Here is a 19676-nt window from a genome sequence, read left to right on the forward strand (position 1 = left end):
AGTGAGTCCCCAGTGTCACTGTGCTGGGGACAGCAGTGAGTCCCTGGTGTCACTGTGCTGGGGACAGCAGTGAGTCCCCAGTGTCACTGTGCTGGGGACAGCAGAGAATGCCCAGTGTCACTGTGCTGGGGACACCAGTGAGTCCCCAGTGTCACTGTGCTGGGGACAGCAGAGAATGCCCAGTGTCACTGTGCTGGGGACAGCAGTGAGTCCCTGCTGTCACTGTGCTGGGGACAGCAGAGAATCCCCAGTGTCACTGTGCTGGGGACAGCAGTGAGTCCCTGGTGTCACTGTGCTGGGGACAGCAGTGAATGCTCAGTGTCACTGTGCTGGGGACAGCAGCAAGCCCCTGGTGTCACTGTGCTGGGGACAGCAGAGAATTCGCAGTGTCACTGTGCTGGGGACAGCAGTGAGTCCCCAGTGTCACTGTGCTGAGGACAGCAGTGAATCCCCGCTGTCACTGTGCCAGGGCCACCATCGAGTCCCCGGTGTCACCCCCGTTTCTGCCCCGCAGTTCCACGCGAGCCCTCAGGACGCTGCAGTTCCTCCCCATCACCGCCAGGCGGCGGCAGCGATTTCAATCGAGCCAAAATCTCAGCCTGCAGCTTGGTAAGAGACAGGAAAAAATAAACACAGAAACCTCCATTTCCTCCTCCTAGAACCGATTTTCTTACCATTTCCAGGTCTTTATGTTTAATTTATATATATATATATGAAAGTTATAGTTGTATGTTCAAGAGCTGTATGCATCTGTATTCAGAATTCCTTACCTTCTAAAATTCTGTGTATAACACAGCAGAGGAAGAGGGTTATTTGGAAATCACCCTCAGTTATTACATAAATTAATATCATTTTTCAGTATGTGTATGAATAGGAAGTTTTAAAGGGAGGAATTAAAGCACAGGGACAGGAAGCCAGAAGTGGATGGAAGAAATAAAGATGGGCCACGGGGAAGAAAAGAAAGAATTAAAATTTGTGACTGAGGGGCTCCACCACTGTGAGATCACCCCAAACCTGTGAGCACAGCCCAGGGGACACCTGTCCTTGGTCTCTCCTGTGTTCTCCTTCCCCTCAGCATCCCCAGAGGGCCCAGGAGCTGTAGGGCACTTCCTGCCCCCTCTGTGGCCCCCAGGTGTGTTTGTGGTGCTGCTGAGGGGGGAGAAGATGTGATTTCTGACCCTGGGGGCATTCTCATGTTTGACTTCCAGGTTTTTATGCTGAAGGTGCAAAGCAATGAGCAGAACAGGCTATCAGCATCAGAGGGAGGTGAACAGGGTGAGCACTGAGCCCTAGACTGAACTCAATCCTACTTTTCAGGCCTCCTTCCTTCCTTCTTCTTCCTCCTCTCTCTCCTTCTCCCAGCTTTCCTTCTTCCTCCTCTTTCTATTCCCATAATGACAGTAAACTAAAATGGAAATGCAGAAAGAATATTTAAACTTAATGCCACAAAGGAAATAATTAAAAACAGGCAGGGTCTGCCAGGCCCCTCCACATCCACAATGCCACAGATCTGTCAGTTCTCTTCAAATCTCAGATTGCTAAAAGCAGATTGTCTCTTTAATGACTTTTAAACCTCTCACAAGGCCACCAAAGACTCCACAAACAAAAAACCAGTAGCCATAAACGGATTTTATTCTTTTTGAAAAATGGAATGTTTCACTTACAGAAACTCAAAAGCGATGTTTGACCAACACCATGTTCATTACAAACAAACAAAAAAAAAACCCAAACCAAACCAAACAAACCCCAAACCAAAGTTGACACAGGATTTGGCTACAGCGCAGCAGCAGTCTGGCATTTTTAGAATCACAACCTCAAGGTGACCCTGGGTTAATAAAACTCACACCCACTGTCAGGTGGCATTAAAAACACCCCCTTTGTGCACAGGAGGCGTCAGTAGCGGCGGCTGAAGCGGGGCTCAGCCAGCCTGGGGCTCCTCTGGGGGGCTGCAAACACCCCTGGCACAGCAGTGCCCTGCACAGCCTGGCCCTGGCTCCCGGCGAAGCCTCCGCGCCTGCAACGACAGCGAGGGCATCACACACCCTGGACAGACAGACAGACAGACACACAGCTCCCTGCAGGGCACTCCTGGGGAGCTGGGAGACAGCTCAGGGAAAATCAGATACAATTCTTATCTTCATCTCTGCACCTGCTGTTGTGCAGTGTGCAATGGGTTAGGAATCACCCTTTGCTAAGCCAATCTCCTTGACACGTTCCACATGTGCACAGGCTCCCAGGAAAGCACTCCAAACACCATCCCCAGAGTCCAGGTAAGAAATCACCCTTTGCTAAGCAAATCTCCTTAACTGGCCTCTGGGGATGGTGTTTGGAGGGTTCTCCTGAGAAAACTCAGAGAAAATGAGAAACAATTCTTATCTTGGTGCACACGTTGCTGTGCACATGTGGAATGTGTGAAGGAGATTTGTTTAGCAAAGGGTGATTTCTTAACCCATTCCACATGTGCACAACAAGAGGTGCAGCAAGTGAAGATTTGTTTCTCATTTTCTCTGAGCTTTCTCAGGAAAACCCTCCAAACACCATCACCAGAGTCCAGTTAAGAAATCACCCTCTGCTAAAAGAATCTCCATAACATATTCCACAAGTCCAGTTAAGAAATCACCCTTTGCTAACCAAATCTCCAAACACCATCCCCAGAGGCCAGTTAAGGAGCTTTGCTTAGCAAAGGGTGATTTCTTAACTGGACTCTGGGGATGGTGTTTGGAGGATGATCCTGGGAAGCTGTGAGAAAGCTCAGGGCAAGTGAGAAACAATTCTTACCTTGGTGAACAAGTGGAATGTGTTATGGAGATTTGTTTAGCAAAGGGTGATTTCTTAACTGGACACTGGATGGTGTTTGGAGGGACTGACCAATTAGGTCAAAGCTGTACTGGACACACTGGACACATGTGGAATGTATTATGGAGATGTGCTTAGCAAAGGGTAAGAAATCAGAGGGTGATTAAGAAAAGGGTGTTAAGAAATCACCCTGCCACTCCTCCGTCTGAAAATCATGCAGCTGGAATATGCCCAGCTTGATTAACTGGTTTAAAGAGAAACCACTACAATTCAACCACTACAATTCAGGTGAGTCCAAGTTCTCTACCCCCACCACTGCAGAGACTTCTCACTCAATTTCCTTTAAAACCTGACCACTGGCTGTGAATGAGACTTGTGTAGGCCTTACTGGAGAAACAGACTGAATCTCATCTGTAGAAATGAAAGTTATTTACAGGAGAAGCACAGTCAGGAGCTGAGCTAACTGAGCAGCTCTTTACTCACTACAGAGCTTCTCCCTCCTGAGGAGCTACACGTGGCAATTCCCTGCTCCTGCAGATGCTCAAAGATCTGGAGAGAGGATTCACACTTGTCAAGCTGCTTCTGTTGCCACCCTTCCAAGGTTCACTGAGGAAATGTGAAGAGCCCCCAGTCAGTTCCCTGATGTGGCAGGCACTAACCGGGTCTGTGGGGGGATCCCTCTTCCCTCACTCATCCTCCTGTCAGAGCCGTAGCCCCCCCAGGTGTCCCGGGAGTGGCGCTCGGGGCCCCCGTGCCGCTCGTCTGGGTAGTGCTGCAAGGCAAACGGACACGGTCAGGCTGACAAACACCACGAGCTGGCTGCTGGGGAAAGAGCTGAAATGAGGGATCTGGGACTCCAGGTGGCTCTTCAAAATGCAGTTCAATACATCCAGGCTTGCCTGCAGCTGGAGCTGACAGCTGTAGGCACAGGCTCTGTTGCCCATGACCCTGGAGATCCAGATCCCTCATTCAGGCTCTGACCAATGGTGCCACACGTTGGGCACCACTGTAAGGGCCTAAATGAGGGATGTGGCACTCCAGGCAGCTCTTCTAAATGCAGCTTATTGTATACAAAACACAGCTTATTCCATCCAAGAGTTACAGCAGTCCAGGGCTGTGGATGACAAGAGCCTGTACCTACAGCTGTCAGCTCCAGCTGCAGGCAGGCCTGGAGTCCCACATTCCTCACTCAGGCTCTGACCAATGGTGCTGCATGTTGGGTGCCACTGTAAGAGCCTGAATGAGATACAGGACTCCAGGGGCTCTCCAAAATGTAATTTATTCCATCCAAGAGTTACAGCAGTCCAGGGCTGTGGATGACAAGAGCCTGTACCTACAGCTGTCAGCTCCAGCTGCAGGCAAGCCTGTAGACCTGCATCCCTCATACAGGCTCTGACCAATGGTGCTGCACGTTGGGTGCCACTGTAAGAGCCTAAATGAGGGATGTGGGACTCCAAGCAGCTCTTCTAAATGCAGTTTATTCCATCCAAAAGTTACAGCAGTCCAGGGTTGTGGGTGACAGAGCCTGTGCCCACAGCTGCCAGCTCCAGCTGCAGGCAGGCCTGGAGACCCTTTGGTTTTGGTTCCAATGCATTATTTACTTTACTTTTGGTTACAATGCATTATAGACTTTTCTTTGCCGAGCATCTTCATACAGCAGAACCAATCTATCCCTTAACTATTACCTATAGCCTATCATAACTACTCTAATTACCACATTCATGTTACTATTTTCAAATCACTAAAAGTCAGTACATTACAGTTTAAGCTAGAAGATGTTTTTCACTTCTTTTGCAGTGGAAAATTCTGAGACCTTTTTTCTACTTTGCAACATTTGCTGACTTGTTTGCCCGTGCTGTCTTCCTGCTTGGTAAAAACATCTCCTTGTTTGAGGTGGGTTTATCCTTTGCTTTAAGTCATAAAAACCCCTTCTAACTAACACACCCTTTGCCACCCTGGTTATCCAATAAAACTGGCTCAGCAATTCTTTTCTTCTATATCAAAATTTGCTTCCATCTCTATTCCTTCATCAGACTCTAAATTTAAAAATCTTTCTGCTAAGCATGCATATCTGTGAGACCTTCTTGTCAAACTTTCATCCTTCTTGACATTCTAGGATTGTAAAAATTTGGCTTATTGGAAAAAAAATTATAGCTGTCTCATTTTGTACAGGTTCTGTTGTAGGGCCTGGCTCACTCCAGGTGTTTATTTTTCGCTGGTGGGAGAAATCTTTTTTGTTTGGTAAGATTTTTAGAGGCTTATGTTCTTGACTTCAGATTGTAAATTTTTATATAGAATATCTGCTTCCTTCCTACCTCTCTTCAGAAATGAAAGGTTTTGAATCCCATTGTTGCATTGATTTTCACACCTGTCCTTTTACAGCCTTGTTTCATTCTGGCACCAGTTGTTTCACTGAGATAAATGTGAGAGAAGGCATCCATTGCCAGCTAAGTAAGCACAGCAGCTCTCTCAACACCTAACATGGTCAATCAAAAAGCTTTTACTGCCACACATCAGCCTGAAAAGATGCTCCCACAACTCAGAGGTTTCCCCTTGCTGCATCTCAGGCTACCATCTCAACAAGCAGATAACCTAATAATTTACTTTATGCTTATTAGCACACAAAATTAGTTCTGCTCAAGTATCTCAGCTGAATGGATTGTGTTTGAGCTGTGTGCACACTGTGTCCTTTCTGCTTTGGGGTCAGCTTGTTTTGGTTCTTAACTGAAGCAGTAATTTGGTTGTAACATACCTGCCCATCTCGATCTGGAATTCCCCTTGTACAATCTCTCCTGGAACAAAACAGAAAAGTTTCAGTTGAATCAACACTGTAATTATAACTCCAAGGTCTGTATGAAATAAGATATGAAAAGTTAATCTTAATTAGGCTGTAAATCTGGATGCTAATGTTCAGTGGTAAGATAACTCAAAAGAGTTCTTGCTTCATAGCACAAAAAGAGATCAAACTAACACCTATCACTGTAATATGGGTAAAAAAGGCAGCACTGAGGATGGCCAGGTACTCAGTGACACCAAGGGAGAACACTGAGTGAATCTACCAGTGTCAGAAATGAGTTACAAGCAAAAACAAACAGAACAGTTTTCACCAGAGATTCCTTGAGAGCAAACAGAAATCTCAATGGCACCACACAGAAAATATTTTTCCATTCTGTGGTGCTAAAAACCTGCATTAGCCAGGCTGCAAAGATGAAAACAGGGAAAGTTTTAAAGCAAAAGGAAACAGCTAAATCTTAGGGGTTTCATAAAGCAGACTTCCATACATCTTGAGAGAAGCTGCTGTATCTCCAGCAGCACCATGGCAGACTGCATTAGGACTTGACTTATAATCTTTATGCAGCCTCCATCTCCCTTGTAGCCACATTTCTCTTCACAGAGAAAGGCAGGGCACAATTCTTCCCAAGAATATATCTGAGATTCACATTGTCTGAACCTCAGAGAAAGGAAAAACAATTCTTATTTGCTGTGCCTGTGTTGTGCCAAAGCAAAATGCAATATGGAGACTGTTTACCCAGAGTGATGGTGTTTTGTTTCCTTGGCCTGTCAGGGCCAAGTGTGTGTGTGTGTGTGTCAGGATTGTGAGCTGACAGTCACGAGATTCTGGGCAGTGTGTACAGGGTTGAGTGCTTGGCAGACTCAGTTTAAATGTAATATAGTATAGAATACTACAGTATCATAAAGTAATTAATTAGCCTTCGGATAAGATGGAGTCCTCCTCATCATTCCTCCCTGCCATGGGGGTCATCCTCTTTCGACAGTCCCTAACCCACAGAAACAAAGGATTGCAAGCACGTTTGAAATCAGGAGTGATTGCTTTTACTCCGCTGACACCACTCAAGCCACAAGATGACACCAAATTTCCCTGAAGGCATAAGAAAGGCATAAGAAAGGTGGCAGAAGAAGAAGAAGAGAGAAGGGGAAGGAGGAGAAGGAGGAGAAGGAGGAGAAGGAGGAGAAGGAGGAGAAGGAGGAGAAGGAGGAGAAGGAGGAGAAGGAGGAGAAGGAGGAGAAGGAGGAGAAGGAGGAGAAGGAGGAGAAGGAGGAGAAGGAGGAGAAGGAGGAGAAGGAGGAGAAGGAGGAGAAGGAGGAGAAGGAGGAGAAGGAGGAGAAGGAGGAGAAGGAGGAGAAGGAGGAGAAGGAGGAGAAGGAGGAGAAGGAGGAGAAGGAGGAGAAGGAGGAGAAGGAGGAGAAGGAGGAGAAGGAGGAGAAGGAGGAGAAGGAGGAGAAGGAGGAGAAGGAGGAGAAGGAGGAGAAGGAGGAGAAGGAGGAGAAGGAGGAGAAGGAGGAGAAGGAGGAGAAGGAGGAGAAGGAGGAGAAGGAGGAGAAGGAGGAGAAGGAGGAGAAGGAGGAGAAGGAGGAGAAGGAGGAGAAGGAGGAGAAGGAGGAGAAGGAGGAGAAGGAGGAGAAGGAGGAGAAGGAGGAGAAGGAGGAGAAGGAGGAGAAGGAGGAGAAGGAGGAGAAGGAGGAGAAGCAGCAGCAGCAGCAGCAGCAGCAGCAGCAGCAGCAGCAGCAGCAGCAGCAGCAGCAGCAGCAGCAGCAGCAGCAGCAGCAGCAGCAGCAGCAGCAGCAGCAGCAGCAGCAGCAGCAGCAGCAGCAGCAGCAGCAGCAGCAGCAGCAGCGCCTTGCCAACCTGTCCAAGCAGTGCTCCTGGTAGCGGCCGCGGTCGCGGTGGTCGAAGTCGTGGAAGCGATCCTGGCGGCCGAAGTCCGAGTGGTAGCGATCGTCCAGCGCCAGCCGCTTGGCCTCGGGCCAGTAGGGGTCATCCCTCCTGCACACACAGGGCTCACATCAGCAGAACCACCTCCCTTTTCCTGCTCTCTCAAACCTCATCCAACCCAGGAATCAAAAATCTATGTGTGTCAAGCAGGAGTCGCATTTTGGTTTCAGAGAAAAACTGGTTTACCAAAAATAGCTTAATTTCAGTATGTGGTGGCATGAGAAGAAAGCGAGTAACTTTTCCCTTACCATTTAGAGTTGATACAAACAACTCTACTACTCTATTAACTCTATTATTACTACTCTATTAATTCTATTATTACTACTCTATTAACTCTATTATTACCACTCTACTAGTACTACTCTACTACCATGCTACTAGTACTACTCTACTACCACTCTATTATTACAACTCTACTACTCTATTAACTCTATTATTACTACTCTACTCTCTATTACTCAAAGAAGTAACAACTCTGGGTTGTTACTACTCTTAGTCATCCCTCTTTGGGAAAGAAGAGTAGGCTCAAACAGTGCTTACAGTGTACAAGCACGGTATTTGCTCTTTAAGTTGCTATTAGAGTTAAGCAGCACCTAAAGAGTCTTTCAGCTGTGAGCTCCCATGACTGCCTTATCCAGAGTGCTCCCCATTTCCACAGGCTCCCCAGGGGGATATGGCTGAGGAGTTTGGAGCCCCACTGCCCTGCTCCTCACCTGCTGTCAGGATCGTAAGGCCTCCTCATGGCAGATCTCCGCTCCTGCTCGTAGCGCAGCTGCTCCTGCTGGCGTCGCAGCTCCTCCCTCTCCCTCTGGATTCGCTCCTGCTCCCGTCTCCTCTCCTGCTCTATGTGCATCCTTTCCCTCTCCAGCCTCTCCCTCTCCAGGCGCTCTCTGTCCAGGCGCTGCCGTTGGAATTCCAGCCGCTCGCGCTCCCTCTGGAGCCTCTGTCTCTCATCGCGCTCGTGGATGGCCGCGAGCCGCTGCTCCCGGTCTCGCCTCTCTCTCTCTCTAATTTAAAAGAGATACTTAGTTTTTAATTGAGATTCTTCAGTCCAAGCCCTACTGCTTCTTTGTTTTGGGTTGTGTTTCTTGTTTGGTTTTGCCTTTTTTTTTTTTTTTAAGAAGTTTCTATGTTGTCCCCCTTCTTCTCAATTAAGCTTAGGGGAAAATAAAAATCTCCACAGAAATGACAGAAGCAAAGGTGAAAATTCTGCATAAGTAACGTATATCTACTCTTAAGTCAGGTCTGAAAAAGCTTTCAGAGAACACAGCAAGTCCTAAGACAGAAATCTGATGTACAAAAAGTATTTACAAGCTTCTGGGGAAAAAAATCAAGAAAATTCAAAACCAGTCAAGTGGAAGAAAAAGCCTGAAAGCACCTATGGAAGTGTGATGAGAACATGGATTTCAGCAGTAAAATCCTCTATCACTTGGCATTATGTCTGTTCCAGCAATAATTTGTATGAAATCGATCTGAGATAGTAATTAGTATGAAATCAATCTGAGATATCACTGTTGGAGGGTCAGCACAGCATTGCTTTGAACAAAACCAGAGAACAGGTAAGGGAGTTAAAGGTACAGGTAAGGGGTAAAAAATGCCATTTGAAGTTCAGAGGTCCTGGGAACTCACCGGCGCCTCTCGGTCTCCCTGATTTCTCTCTCCCTCTGCCTCTGCCGTTCCCGCTCCCGCTGCTCCTTGATTTTATCAAAAGATAAAATATCCTGCTTTTCCTTGCTCTCCGATTTGCGGTCCTGGCTCTTTGTGCTCTAAGATGAATCAGAACAATGCATGAGCTGAACATGGTGCATTTTCAGCTGCAACTCCCAGGCAAATGTCTACACTATGTCAATCTGAACAAAACAGGCTGTCATGGCTTCCCCAGAGGGTAAAAAACAACAGTGGAATTCCAGGGAAAAAAGTACCCCCCAATTTGAGCAGAACTTCTAAACATTACAAAGAAATACTAGAGGAACACAATCTGACTTGCACTGATCTCAAACAACACACACCAACAGCATTCCAAGCTCAGGGAAACACATCACCCTAACACCTCTTTCGTATTGCAACTCAACTTCTTGCTCTAGGTCAGCAGTAAAAAAGTATAAAAAAGGTGAAACAGAAGAATTTCCCCTCTGCCACATCATTAAACCCCTGATGCTTTCCAGAAAGTGATAAAAGGATAATTGTACCAAAATGCAAGGCTAAAACCCCTTCATCTCTGAGCACATCAATCTATTTAACACCTATTTTTACACAAAAGCTTCTCTGGAAGTTGGCCTTACCCTCTCCTTTGATGCAGAAGTTTTCACACTAATAACTGGCTCTCCTTTAGATTTATCCATTACCACTGTCCTTTCTGTTCCTCGACTTGCTAGAAAACAAAACAGAGCCAAAAATAAATGGTACAAAAGACATTCAACAATTCTTGCAAGATTCAAAACTGTGAGGATAGTAAATAGTAAAAAATAATTTTAAGGAGGTTTTTAATAACTTATGGCACTTATTAATGATTTAAATACCTTGCCAAGATTTGGCCAACTTGAGGATGGGAGCAATAAATTTATCACAAAATTACAGCAGTAATTTCTGGCAAGGATGACAGCTAAAAGAACACAAATTTAATTTAATTCTTCTGTCGACAAAATACATCCTTTGCCACAGTTAAAAAAAAAAAAAAAGCCCCAAAAAGGACACAAACCACATAGTGTCAGTTCTGAACCCAGTGACAATTCCATAACAATTATGGAAACTGTTTTAAGTTATTAGGAATTGAAGTCAAAATTTTAAAGGTGTTTTCTGATGTTTGTGTCAGTTCTACTAAGTAAGCTTCTTCTTACTGAATTATCAATCACATCTAGTAACATACAAGTAACCTTGAAAACATTTCTGAAAGACAGCCAGCATCACCTGATTTGCTTGCCCTGGATCTATCAGAAGACCCAGTCTTTTGTTCATCCTTTTCCTTTCCTTCTTTTTCATCTTTTTCTGATTTCTTAGCATCATCTTTTTTGTCGATCTTCTCCTCCTTCTTAATACCAACAGACCTACAAAAAGCAGGAAAGCAAAATTCCTCTTTCAAAAGCAACAAAGCACTTGAAAAACCAATGCTGGAAGTATCACTCACTAACCACACAGCCAGTCTACCAGACAGACAGACAGACTAAATCCTAGAAATATTTGTCAGTTAAAAGTAGAGTCCAAGACAGAGTCAGATCAGAGGACAAACGACTGGTAAAAATAATGGTTTATCTATAAATAATTTGATTAAGTATCTCCTCATACAGCTAACAAGTTTTTATACTAATACTAAAGAGCTTTGTATTTCTGAACAGAGGGCCAGTTAGATGCCCTTACTACTGGAAAACATCAACTCTCCAAGCCTTATCCCTATTTCAAATGCAGGATGAAACATTAAATCAAGATTTATTACAGTTACTGTTCAACTTGGTCATCTGGCTATATTTGAAATGAGTGGTCTTTAAGTATCATAAAACACAAAACAACACTTTACTTCTCAGATTTGGATTCTGCAGAATGGTGCCTGTCTTTTTCCTTCCTTGTTTCACCTTCCTTTTTGTCAGAAGGCTTTTTTCCTGCTGGTTCATTTTTTGCCTAGAAATTCAGCCAGAAAGAATTACATAGTCAGAGACAGAGAATAAAATTGCATGTTTTTATTTTCATTACACTGCCACGAAATAGCTGCCACTTACCTTTTCCACAGAAATCATTTTACCATGCAGCTCTGTTCTGTGGAGGTGATTAATGCACTTGGTGGCCTCCTCAGATGTTGACATTGTCACAAAGCCATAGCAGCGAGCGCCAGGGCTGCGAGCATTTGTCACCACTTTTGCACCAACCACCTTTGGGAAAAAACAAAATATTCTGTCTTTGCAGGTCTGTCACTAAATAAATTCTAACTTAATGACCATTTAGAACAGTTTGGATGGGAAAGGACTTTTAAAAGCCATTTAGTTCAATGAATCCCCTGTCACAGGCAGGAACACCTTCAGTCATGCAGCTCAGAAAATTCATCTTCAAGTTGCTGAGCAGGTCAGGAGCATAAGACAGATATACACAGAGAAGGGAGAATGGGACTGTAAAAACCAAAATAAAATTGAATAAAGAAAACTACTACCACTTTCTGTTTCCTTACAGGACATCTGTACCCACAGATGACAATCTATGACAGGCAGTGGCACTTAGTGACATAAACAAAGTATTTGGCAGAAGGGGAGATGGTCACACAGAGAGCTCCCTTCCACAACTTCTGCTCTTATATGCCAGCAGGCATTGAAAACAAGTGGAAGTCTGCCCTCAAAGACTGGGTTTCTCCAGAGAATACCCCCTGAAATGGAATAGTTTAAAACAGCATTACTTGCTAGATACTCAAGACACAATTAGACTACTACATGATGATCTCCCAGTCTCTCCTGTCAAGAATTGCCTCATTCTCACAGGTATCTGCACAGATATTCTCTGCAAATTCCATCTCTGCTCCTACCCCTCCATTGCAATCTTCTTTATTGAACTGTGCTCCTTTCCACAGAACACAAAGTTAGGAACTCAGCCTGCCCAGTTATTCATGAGGGAAAATAAGAGTGAAATTTAAGGTCAGCCTTTTAAACTGACAGAATGGTTTGTTAATTTACATACCCACTACATACCTTTCCATACTTGCTGAAAAGGTTCTTCAAATCTGTAGCTCTAGTAGAGGAGGAAAGTCCACTAACCCACAAATTTCTGCCAGAACCACTCCCCACACGGCCTGGGGCACAAAAAACACAAAACACCACGTGAAACACAAATGCAACAGTGCAAAATTCAGAGTCCTAAACCCCCCACGATTTTCCTTCATAAAACTCTCCATAGTAAATGTGCATTTGAAGAGCCTCAAAGAGTTTGCAGCTACAGATTTTCTTCCTGTACTTCAACCACTTTTAGGGGAATTACTAAGTATCAAATGTTCCATCACAAAAAAAAAACCAACTTATTTAAAATAAGCCCCAACTCTGTTTGTTAATAATGTTACAGAAGTTACAAAGAACTGATATTTTAGTTATATTTGGAAGGGCTGTGTTACAACTACACTGAGAGTTCACTGAATTAACAGCCCTCCTTTTTACTCCAGGTCCTTTGAAAATAAAAAACCCAAAAAACCCCCAAATGTGCACCTACCTTTCTCGTCTTTTGTGACTGCCTTTGTATCTTTGTCTTCAACAGGGCTAAAGATAAAACACCACATTATTTAAGAGATCATATGCAAAAAGACCATTAATTCTAGACAGCACAACTAAAATTGGATACCTACCAGTAAATTAGTTCCAAAATAAACACTATTATTGGCAATTTTCTAGAAGAGTGACAGGAAATAGGGATTTGTACCCCTAAACGGACAATTCTGTTTTGTAGATGACAGAAATAAGAGTAATTTGGGGAAAACAACCTTTGAAGGTTGAGGAAGGAAAAGAAATCAAACCCACTGTTCTTAAGAAAAAAAAAATATTTACACATGGAGAAATAAAAGAGACCTTTAGGAATAGGCTACAATTTCATCAGTCTCGGAGGCCAATTGAAGGAAACAGCTTATTCGCATCACTTAAGGACCAATGATAAAAGATAGCATCTGGTCTAGAACGGAGAAAAAACAAACCTCTTTTTCTGATCACCGCCCTCACTGGCTGAGGACTCTTTAGTGGCAGGGGAAGATTCCTCTGAATTAGCTTTGTCTTCTGCTCTCTTGCCATCTTCTTTGCTATCTCTGGCTTCGGCACCTGCGCCTTTCTCCGCTGCCTCCCCACTAGAGGCTTCCAGGCCTTGGGAGCGTTTGCTACTCTGATCGCTTAGGGTCTCTACCACTACACCTTCAGAGTCCGGGGCCTCTTCCTCGGGGCTCTGTTCACTTGTCTCCCCTCTCGCTACCACTAAACGCTTTGCTTCCTTCCTTGCCAAAGCTTGGGCCGATTTGCTGTCCAAAGCTAAAGCATCTTCCTCCAGCTGAGCGGCAGCGAGAGCGTCCTCTTCCTCAGCCAGCCTCTTGCCTGGCCCCGCGTTACTGGCTTCCTGCGCACGCGGCCGCTCCGCTTCGGGAGGTTCTTCGTTAAGTAGCTCAGATTTACAAGTTTCCCCCAAAATGTCGAGTATTTTCTCATTTTCTACGGATTTAACAGGAATAGAATGGCACAAGATTTAATCACCAGGGAAATACAGCAATCACAAATGTGGAACTGGCATGGCTGCCACACTAACACCAAGAGAACTGCTAAGCTACACAGAGATTGGAAAACCCTAGTGTACACAGTGTTACAGCTACCACGCTAACTGCTCTCTCACACCCTGCCAAATCAGCCCTAGCACCTCAACAGCCAAGAAAAATGCCCCCACAGATTTAACAAAAAACTTCGGGCTCAGCCTTCATATTCTTCAGCAAATCGTTCAGCTCTGTTTCTTCTCTAGTTAGCTTCCAGAGTCCGAGATGCTTAACTGAACGTATCAAGGCACTGAGAGTTCAATTTTCCAAATTTCTGTGAAGTTCTTTTAGCAGAGACAGTCCAACATGAGAACTGGGCATCTTCTGATGGTTCTGAGTGTGTATGCAGTCCAGAAAGCGAGTGGGATCTGTAGCAAATTCCTGATGGCAGCGTGTTCCTTCTTCTGAAGTCCAGTCACTCCTTCATTTCTGTTCTGCACCAGAGCTTTGCACTGCCTACACTCCTGTATTTATATTTATTCACAGAACCACTGTACAGTGTGATATCACAAGATCTGTTTTTAGAACCTTTACATCTTTAAGGCTCGCTCCTCAACTTCACTCTGCAGTAACAGTTCTAGGGAACCATTTCATGGCAATTAACAAGTTTTCCAGGGGTGGTTATTCACAGATCTGGTGATATGACTGGGTTTCCAATCTCTATGACCCTGCATGACCTGGATTTTCCACCATAATAACGTACACTACAGTAATGCATTAAAAAAAAGAACCAAAAAAACCAAACAGGGACGCAAAAAAGCCTAAATGAAGAATGAAACTGTTCAAATGCCCAGGAATTTTTTTTAATTTAAAAAAAAAAATCAAATTAACCAAACAAAAACAAACAGTACCTGGCTCCAAAGGTAACTCTTCAAGTTCCTGCAGTGAAAAAGATTTTGAAAAGGAGAAATATCACTATTTCATAATCAAGATGCTATTTCGAATGACATTTCTTATCCACCCATTACAGGAGAGTATTTAGTGAAAGCACTACTATAATTTAGCTTATTTCAGCCTTGAAAACATTGAAATTCAAATAAATTTATCAAAAAAAAAAAAATTAGCTTAAAATATTCTCAAAAGTTTTATGAAGTCTGAAAAGTTTAAAACCTCTCAAATTCAGCCACCTGTTGAACACATGGTACACATTCACATGGATAAATAAATCAATAAATGTAAGCAGCACAGAGGAAAGTTATCTTCAAGTCATCTCCTCTACCCTGTGTTTTTTGAAGTCTCCTTTCTGAAAACAGGATCAACAGTAACACCAGCTTCACCTGGAGCTGGAGCTCTTAACCTACCAGGAGTGATCTGGAAACAAGGCCAGCATTTCAGGAATAGACAGTTCCAGCTTTCTTCTCACCCTGGGACATGTACATTTTTAATGGAAGTTAAATACAAAGTAAGGCACTGAGCTGGTATTTACATCAGATAAAAGGAATCCAATCCACCACCAAACTCAGTGTGATACATACATCATAAAGATATTTCTATATATATATACATCTATATATTCACATATATGATCTGATAAAGAAATTAATCTTTGTCTCTATGATTAAATCCAAAGGTTAATTCCCATTCTTTGTAGAGGAAGAATGCATCCACTATACACACACAGTTTCACCATACAGTATTACATAGTGTATTTTATGCTTTTTTTGTTTGTAAAGAAAAACTGGCTACCATTTACCTTTATTATGGTTAAATCTGATGAAGAAGCATCTAAGCTGTTCCCAACATCTTCAAACTCTACCTTTAAAAAATAAACAGGAGACATCTTGTTATCTATAAAGGAATATTGTGAGTTAAACCCGAGTGAGAAAGTGAAGATTTGTATTTGCATTGACAGCTCTTACCAGCAAACACATCCAGCACCCAAAGCAACCAAAAATGGTAAAAACTGAGTGATAACCCCCAGGACTTTCCTGATCCCCAGTGACTGAATAAAATCTCTCATTATCTCTTAACTGTGATGGTCAGCTCACAAAAATATTTTAAGTATAGGGATTCCAACAGCAAAATCTCTCTGATTTCTATCCCTGTCATTTACAGCACCAACACAGAGCCAAAAAGCCCACAGGACTTGGTAATTATGGGAGCTGACCTAGCCTCAAGACATTTACTCACTTAAAAAAACCTCCTTTTTTTCTGACTATTTCCATTTGATTTGTGTAGGACAAGGATATGCCTGGGGATAGGGGGCCAAGTTTATTTCTGCAGCTTTAGAAAAGAACCACATAACTTTAGAACCTTGTAGTCAATGTGGACACACAACAAAGAGCAACACTCCCTCATCAGATGGGGCAGAAATAACTTCTTTCAAATGCTTTGTTGTACATTTCAGGAGATAAAGCACTTGATTATCCTCTAGCCCAGTGTTAACAGCCAGATGAACACAGAAAGCCAACATAAAAACACCTTCAGCAACTGAATTACTGCAAGACCCAATCTTAGCTGAAAAATAACCTTGAACATAATTCCCCAAGTAGTGCTGTCCAGTTGAGAAGTAAGCTACACCATTCGTATGCCTCACATGTTCTCTAAAATAAAGATGTTAAAATAAGAATAATATACATATTAAAATTAATAAGGTAAAGCAAAGTTCAAAGCATGATTAAAAACAAATGCTCTGTAAAGTGCTATTAATACAATCACGTGTACAGACGACATTTAACTATTTTAAAAATTAAGACACATATTTCCACAAATATGTCAAAAATAAAGCAATGACCATAAGAACCAGTACAGCTCCAAATATTCCCAAGTACTCTTTAGCCACCACTTTGCTATTTAATCCAGAAATAAATAAATTCTAAAAAGAAAACCCTGATTCCACACACATAAGAGATGCATACCATCACTATTGGTATTTCTCTTGATTCTTCTTTAATTTCTGAAAATTGTGGGGATGCCTCCAAGTGACCTACAACATACTCTGCAGGCTCATCTGGAAGTTCCTTCACTTCTGCATCAGCATTTTCTTTACTATCAGAGAGGGAGTCAAGAATATTATGGGCAGTGTAATCATCTCCACAATCTACTGCATTGCCATTATCTATTTCAGCTTCATCTAACACACTAATATCCATCATGTCAATATCCTGCAAGTTATCCAAACTTGCTTCAATATCGTCCTGTGAAAAGAAAAAAAGCACATGTCACACTCAGGGTGACTTGAGAGCCATCTGTCACCACCCCCTCCAAAGGCAGCCCCCTGTACCTGGCCATCTCCAGAATCCTCCTCCAGGCCGTTGTCTTCCACTCCCTCTTCATCTGCTCTACGTCCTGACAACATCATCATCATCATCATTAGAATGAGAGCAGAAATGATAATTGTACCCCTCAAGCTTTAGTTTTTCACCAGAGTTGGTGTTTCCTTCAGTTTTGTCCCTGTTTGTGACAAACAGGCCACAGTCCAGCTCCTGGCAGGAGCTCAAGCTCTGTGACCTCCCCAGAACATCGGGCTCAGCTCAGATTGCAGCAATTTATTACCTCAACCTTTCAGTTCTTCACAGACATTTATGAGAAGAAAAATAAACCAAATAAACAAAACACAGCACAAAATACTGAAATAACCCCACTCTAGCTGTGGGTTTCCCTGCAGTGCTCTGTCCACCAGCTGGATGTGAATCATCCCAGTTAATGAAATTACTGAAAACACTGCACCAGCCTCAGCACCAAGGAGCAACTCCTCAAACTCAGAGCTAAGCAGCTGTTTGACCTTTTATGAATTTGATTTTCGTCAAAAACTACAAGCACATTACAAGTGAGAAGGATTTTAGAGCCAAGAGGAATATTTCACCTATTTCCATCCCTACATTAAAAGTGCTGTAATAGACATGAGACTTGGAAATTAATATGATTTAAAAGACCTCCTTCACCCAGAGCTCTGACATTTGCCCTCTATGTGATCAAGACTTCACATTTTAGCCTGCAAGCAATTGCACCATCACTCCAAATCAGGTATGATGATAAAAATCAAACAAATTAGCTGGCAAAACAGTCGAGTTTCATCTCACAAATCTGCATTTTGTGTAAACCAAATCTAGTAATAAAAATACTCCAGCTGAACTAGTTATTTTGCTCACCTCCAATGCAAAGTTTAAACACTAATTGCTTACAAAATAAGATCAAATTGTGCTAATTAACTACTTTTAGAAAACCAGTAAATTATTTTCTGAAAATAAGGATTATATAAGACTGTCTCACTACTACAAAAACCAAGCATAAGGCCTTGAAAACATATCTGACTTCAGAAATAGATTAAAAACTTATCTTCTGAGAAGAAAATTGCAACTGCTATTAAGCATAACACTACAGAGCTTATTTTGCATTTGCTAAAAACTCTGCATTTCTACATTAAAAAAAGGTATTAAAACCACTGACACTGCTTCAGTGTTACTTTGTAATTCCTAATTCAAATTTCAGGGAACTCTGAGAACAAACCAACAGATCCTTCAATACTTCCTGCCTTAATAAACATATGAAATTCTCTGAATAAATGACTGCTCAGTTTAATACTATATCATGCATCCCTAAAAACTTTAGCACAAATGTGGGGTAGAGTACCAGCAACAAAAAAAACCATTATGAAGGTTCCATTTCAAGAGTATACTTGCTTGAAAACTCAAAGATTATAAGGTGCCCTGTACCTTTGCTGCTTCTTTTTGGAGTTTTCTTCATCATATTTTCTGAAACCACCGGAATTTCATCAGGATTCCCTCCTTCCTCCTCAATAGCCTAATAGGGGTAAAACAGAAAGGTATAAAAATACACATAAAAAAATTCATTTGTACATTTTTGTTGAGCTTAAGAGCTGCACACTAGAGGCTGAAAAATTCCAAACCATGAATCAGCAACTTGGATACACAGACGAAAAACCACCAGAGCAAAGCAACAAGCAGGGAGAAGGCAGTAACATGTTGGTGTAAGGTTCTGGGAAAACTGTCAGCAAAAAAGAGCCAATCCTACAGCATTTGGAACTGTTCATCATCCATCCTACAACATTTGGAACTGTGCACAGACACACGGGTTGTTGTGACAGGGTAAAATCCTCGGCTCTGGGACACAGCAAGCAGATCAGAGAAGGGATTCCTCATGGTATTAACACACGAAACGCTGCGATGAGGATACAGTGAAAGGGCTACCAGCTAAACTGCCAGACAAACACCAGCAGGCAGCAAAAATCCCGACAGACAGCGCACAGAACCGTAAATCCAGCAGCTCAGAGAACAGCAGAACCCTGCGGTGCACGAAGCTAGGAACACCCGGGCCGAGCGCTGGGATCGGAGCGGGCTCGGTGACACTCCGGGAGAGCAGCAGCGGTCACGGGGCGAGCCTGGGCCGGCCCAGCCCCGCCGGGCACCGAACGCTCGCACCGATCCTGCCGGGCCCCGGCGCAGCCCCGGCCCCGGGCGCTCTTTGGCGCCATTTTCCTCAGCGGTGCCCGCCGGGCCGGGGTCGCAGCCGCTCCACGCAGCCTGAGGCAGCCGCAGCGCCCTCACCTTCCTCAGGCGCTCCATGAGGACGCTCTTGTTGCCGCCGCTGTCCAGGTTGCGCTGCCTGAGCTCGGCCCGCAGGTCTATCACGCGCAGTTCGCTCAGCGGCCGCCGCCGGCTTTCCGACTCCGAACCGGAGACGCCAGGCCCAGCCAGGGACGCAGACTCGCCCAGCCCGCCCGGTGAGTGACTCTCCGCCATGGGCCGCGGTTTAGACTCGCTGGCGCGGGGCGAGGCGGGGTGGAAGCGAGGCGGGAGAGGCGCAGCCGCCGCCGCAGCACAAAATGGAGGAGAACCGGGGCGCAGGGGAGAGCGAGGGGGCGGGAAAGAGAGGGAGGGGCAGCGCGCATGCGCGCCGGGGCCCGGGCGGACCGCGCGCTCCGCGGCGCCGCCAACT

The 19676-nt window shown here is 44.0% G+C and overlaps 1 protein-coding gene across 1 annotated transcript; it reads right to left on the reverse strand.

Moving 5' to 3' along the window:
- Window positions 1-1614: 1614 nt before the first annotated feature.
- LOC132339613 (scaffold attachment factor B1-like) lies at window positions 1615-19663 on the reverse strand. The gene is made up of 19 exons (XM_059869955.1): window positions 19286-19663; window positions 18434-18521; window positions 17002-17066; window positions 16637-16915; window positions 15472-15534; window positions 14630-14657; window positions 13182-13683; window positions 12707-12753; window positions 12196-12296; window positions 11242-11391; window positions 11043-11143; window positions 10439-10575; window positions 9814-9902; window positions 9161-9297; window positions 8245-8538; window positions 7445-7582; window positions 5549-5588; window positions 3456-3568; window positions 1615-2014 (listed from the first exon to the last, which is right to left on the reverse strand). Exons 1-19 carry the CDS (start codon window positions 19478-19480, stop codon window positions 1894-1896), a joined length of 2688 nt encoding a protein of 895 aa, XP_059725938.1. The 5' UTR covers window positions 19481-19663; the 3' UTR covers window positions 1615-1893.
- Window positions 19664-19676: the final 13 nt, after the last annotated feature.

This window comes from Haemorhous mexicanus, chromosome 29 (genome assembly GCF_027477595.1).
Source record: "Haemorhous mexicanus isolate bHaeMex1 chromosome 29, bHaeMex1.pri, whole genome shotgun sequence".
Lineage (NCBI taxonomy): Eukaryota > Metazoa > Chordata > Aves > Passeriformes > Fringillidae > Haemorhous > Haemorhous mexicanus.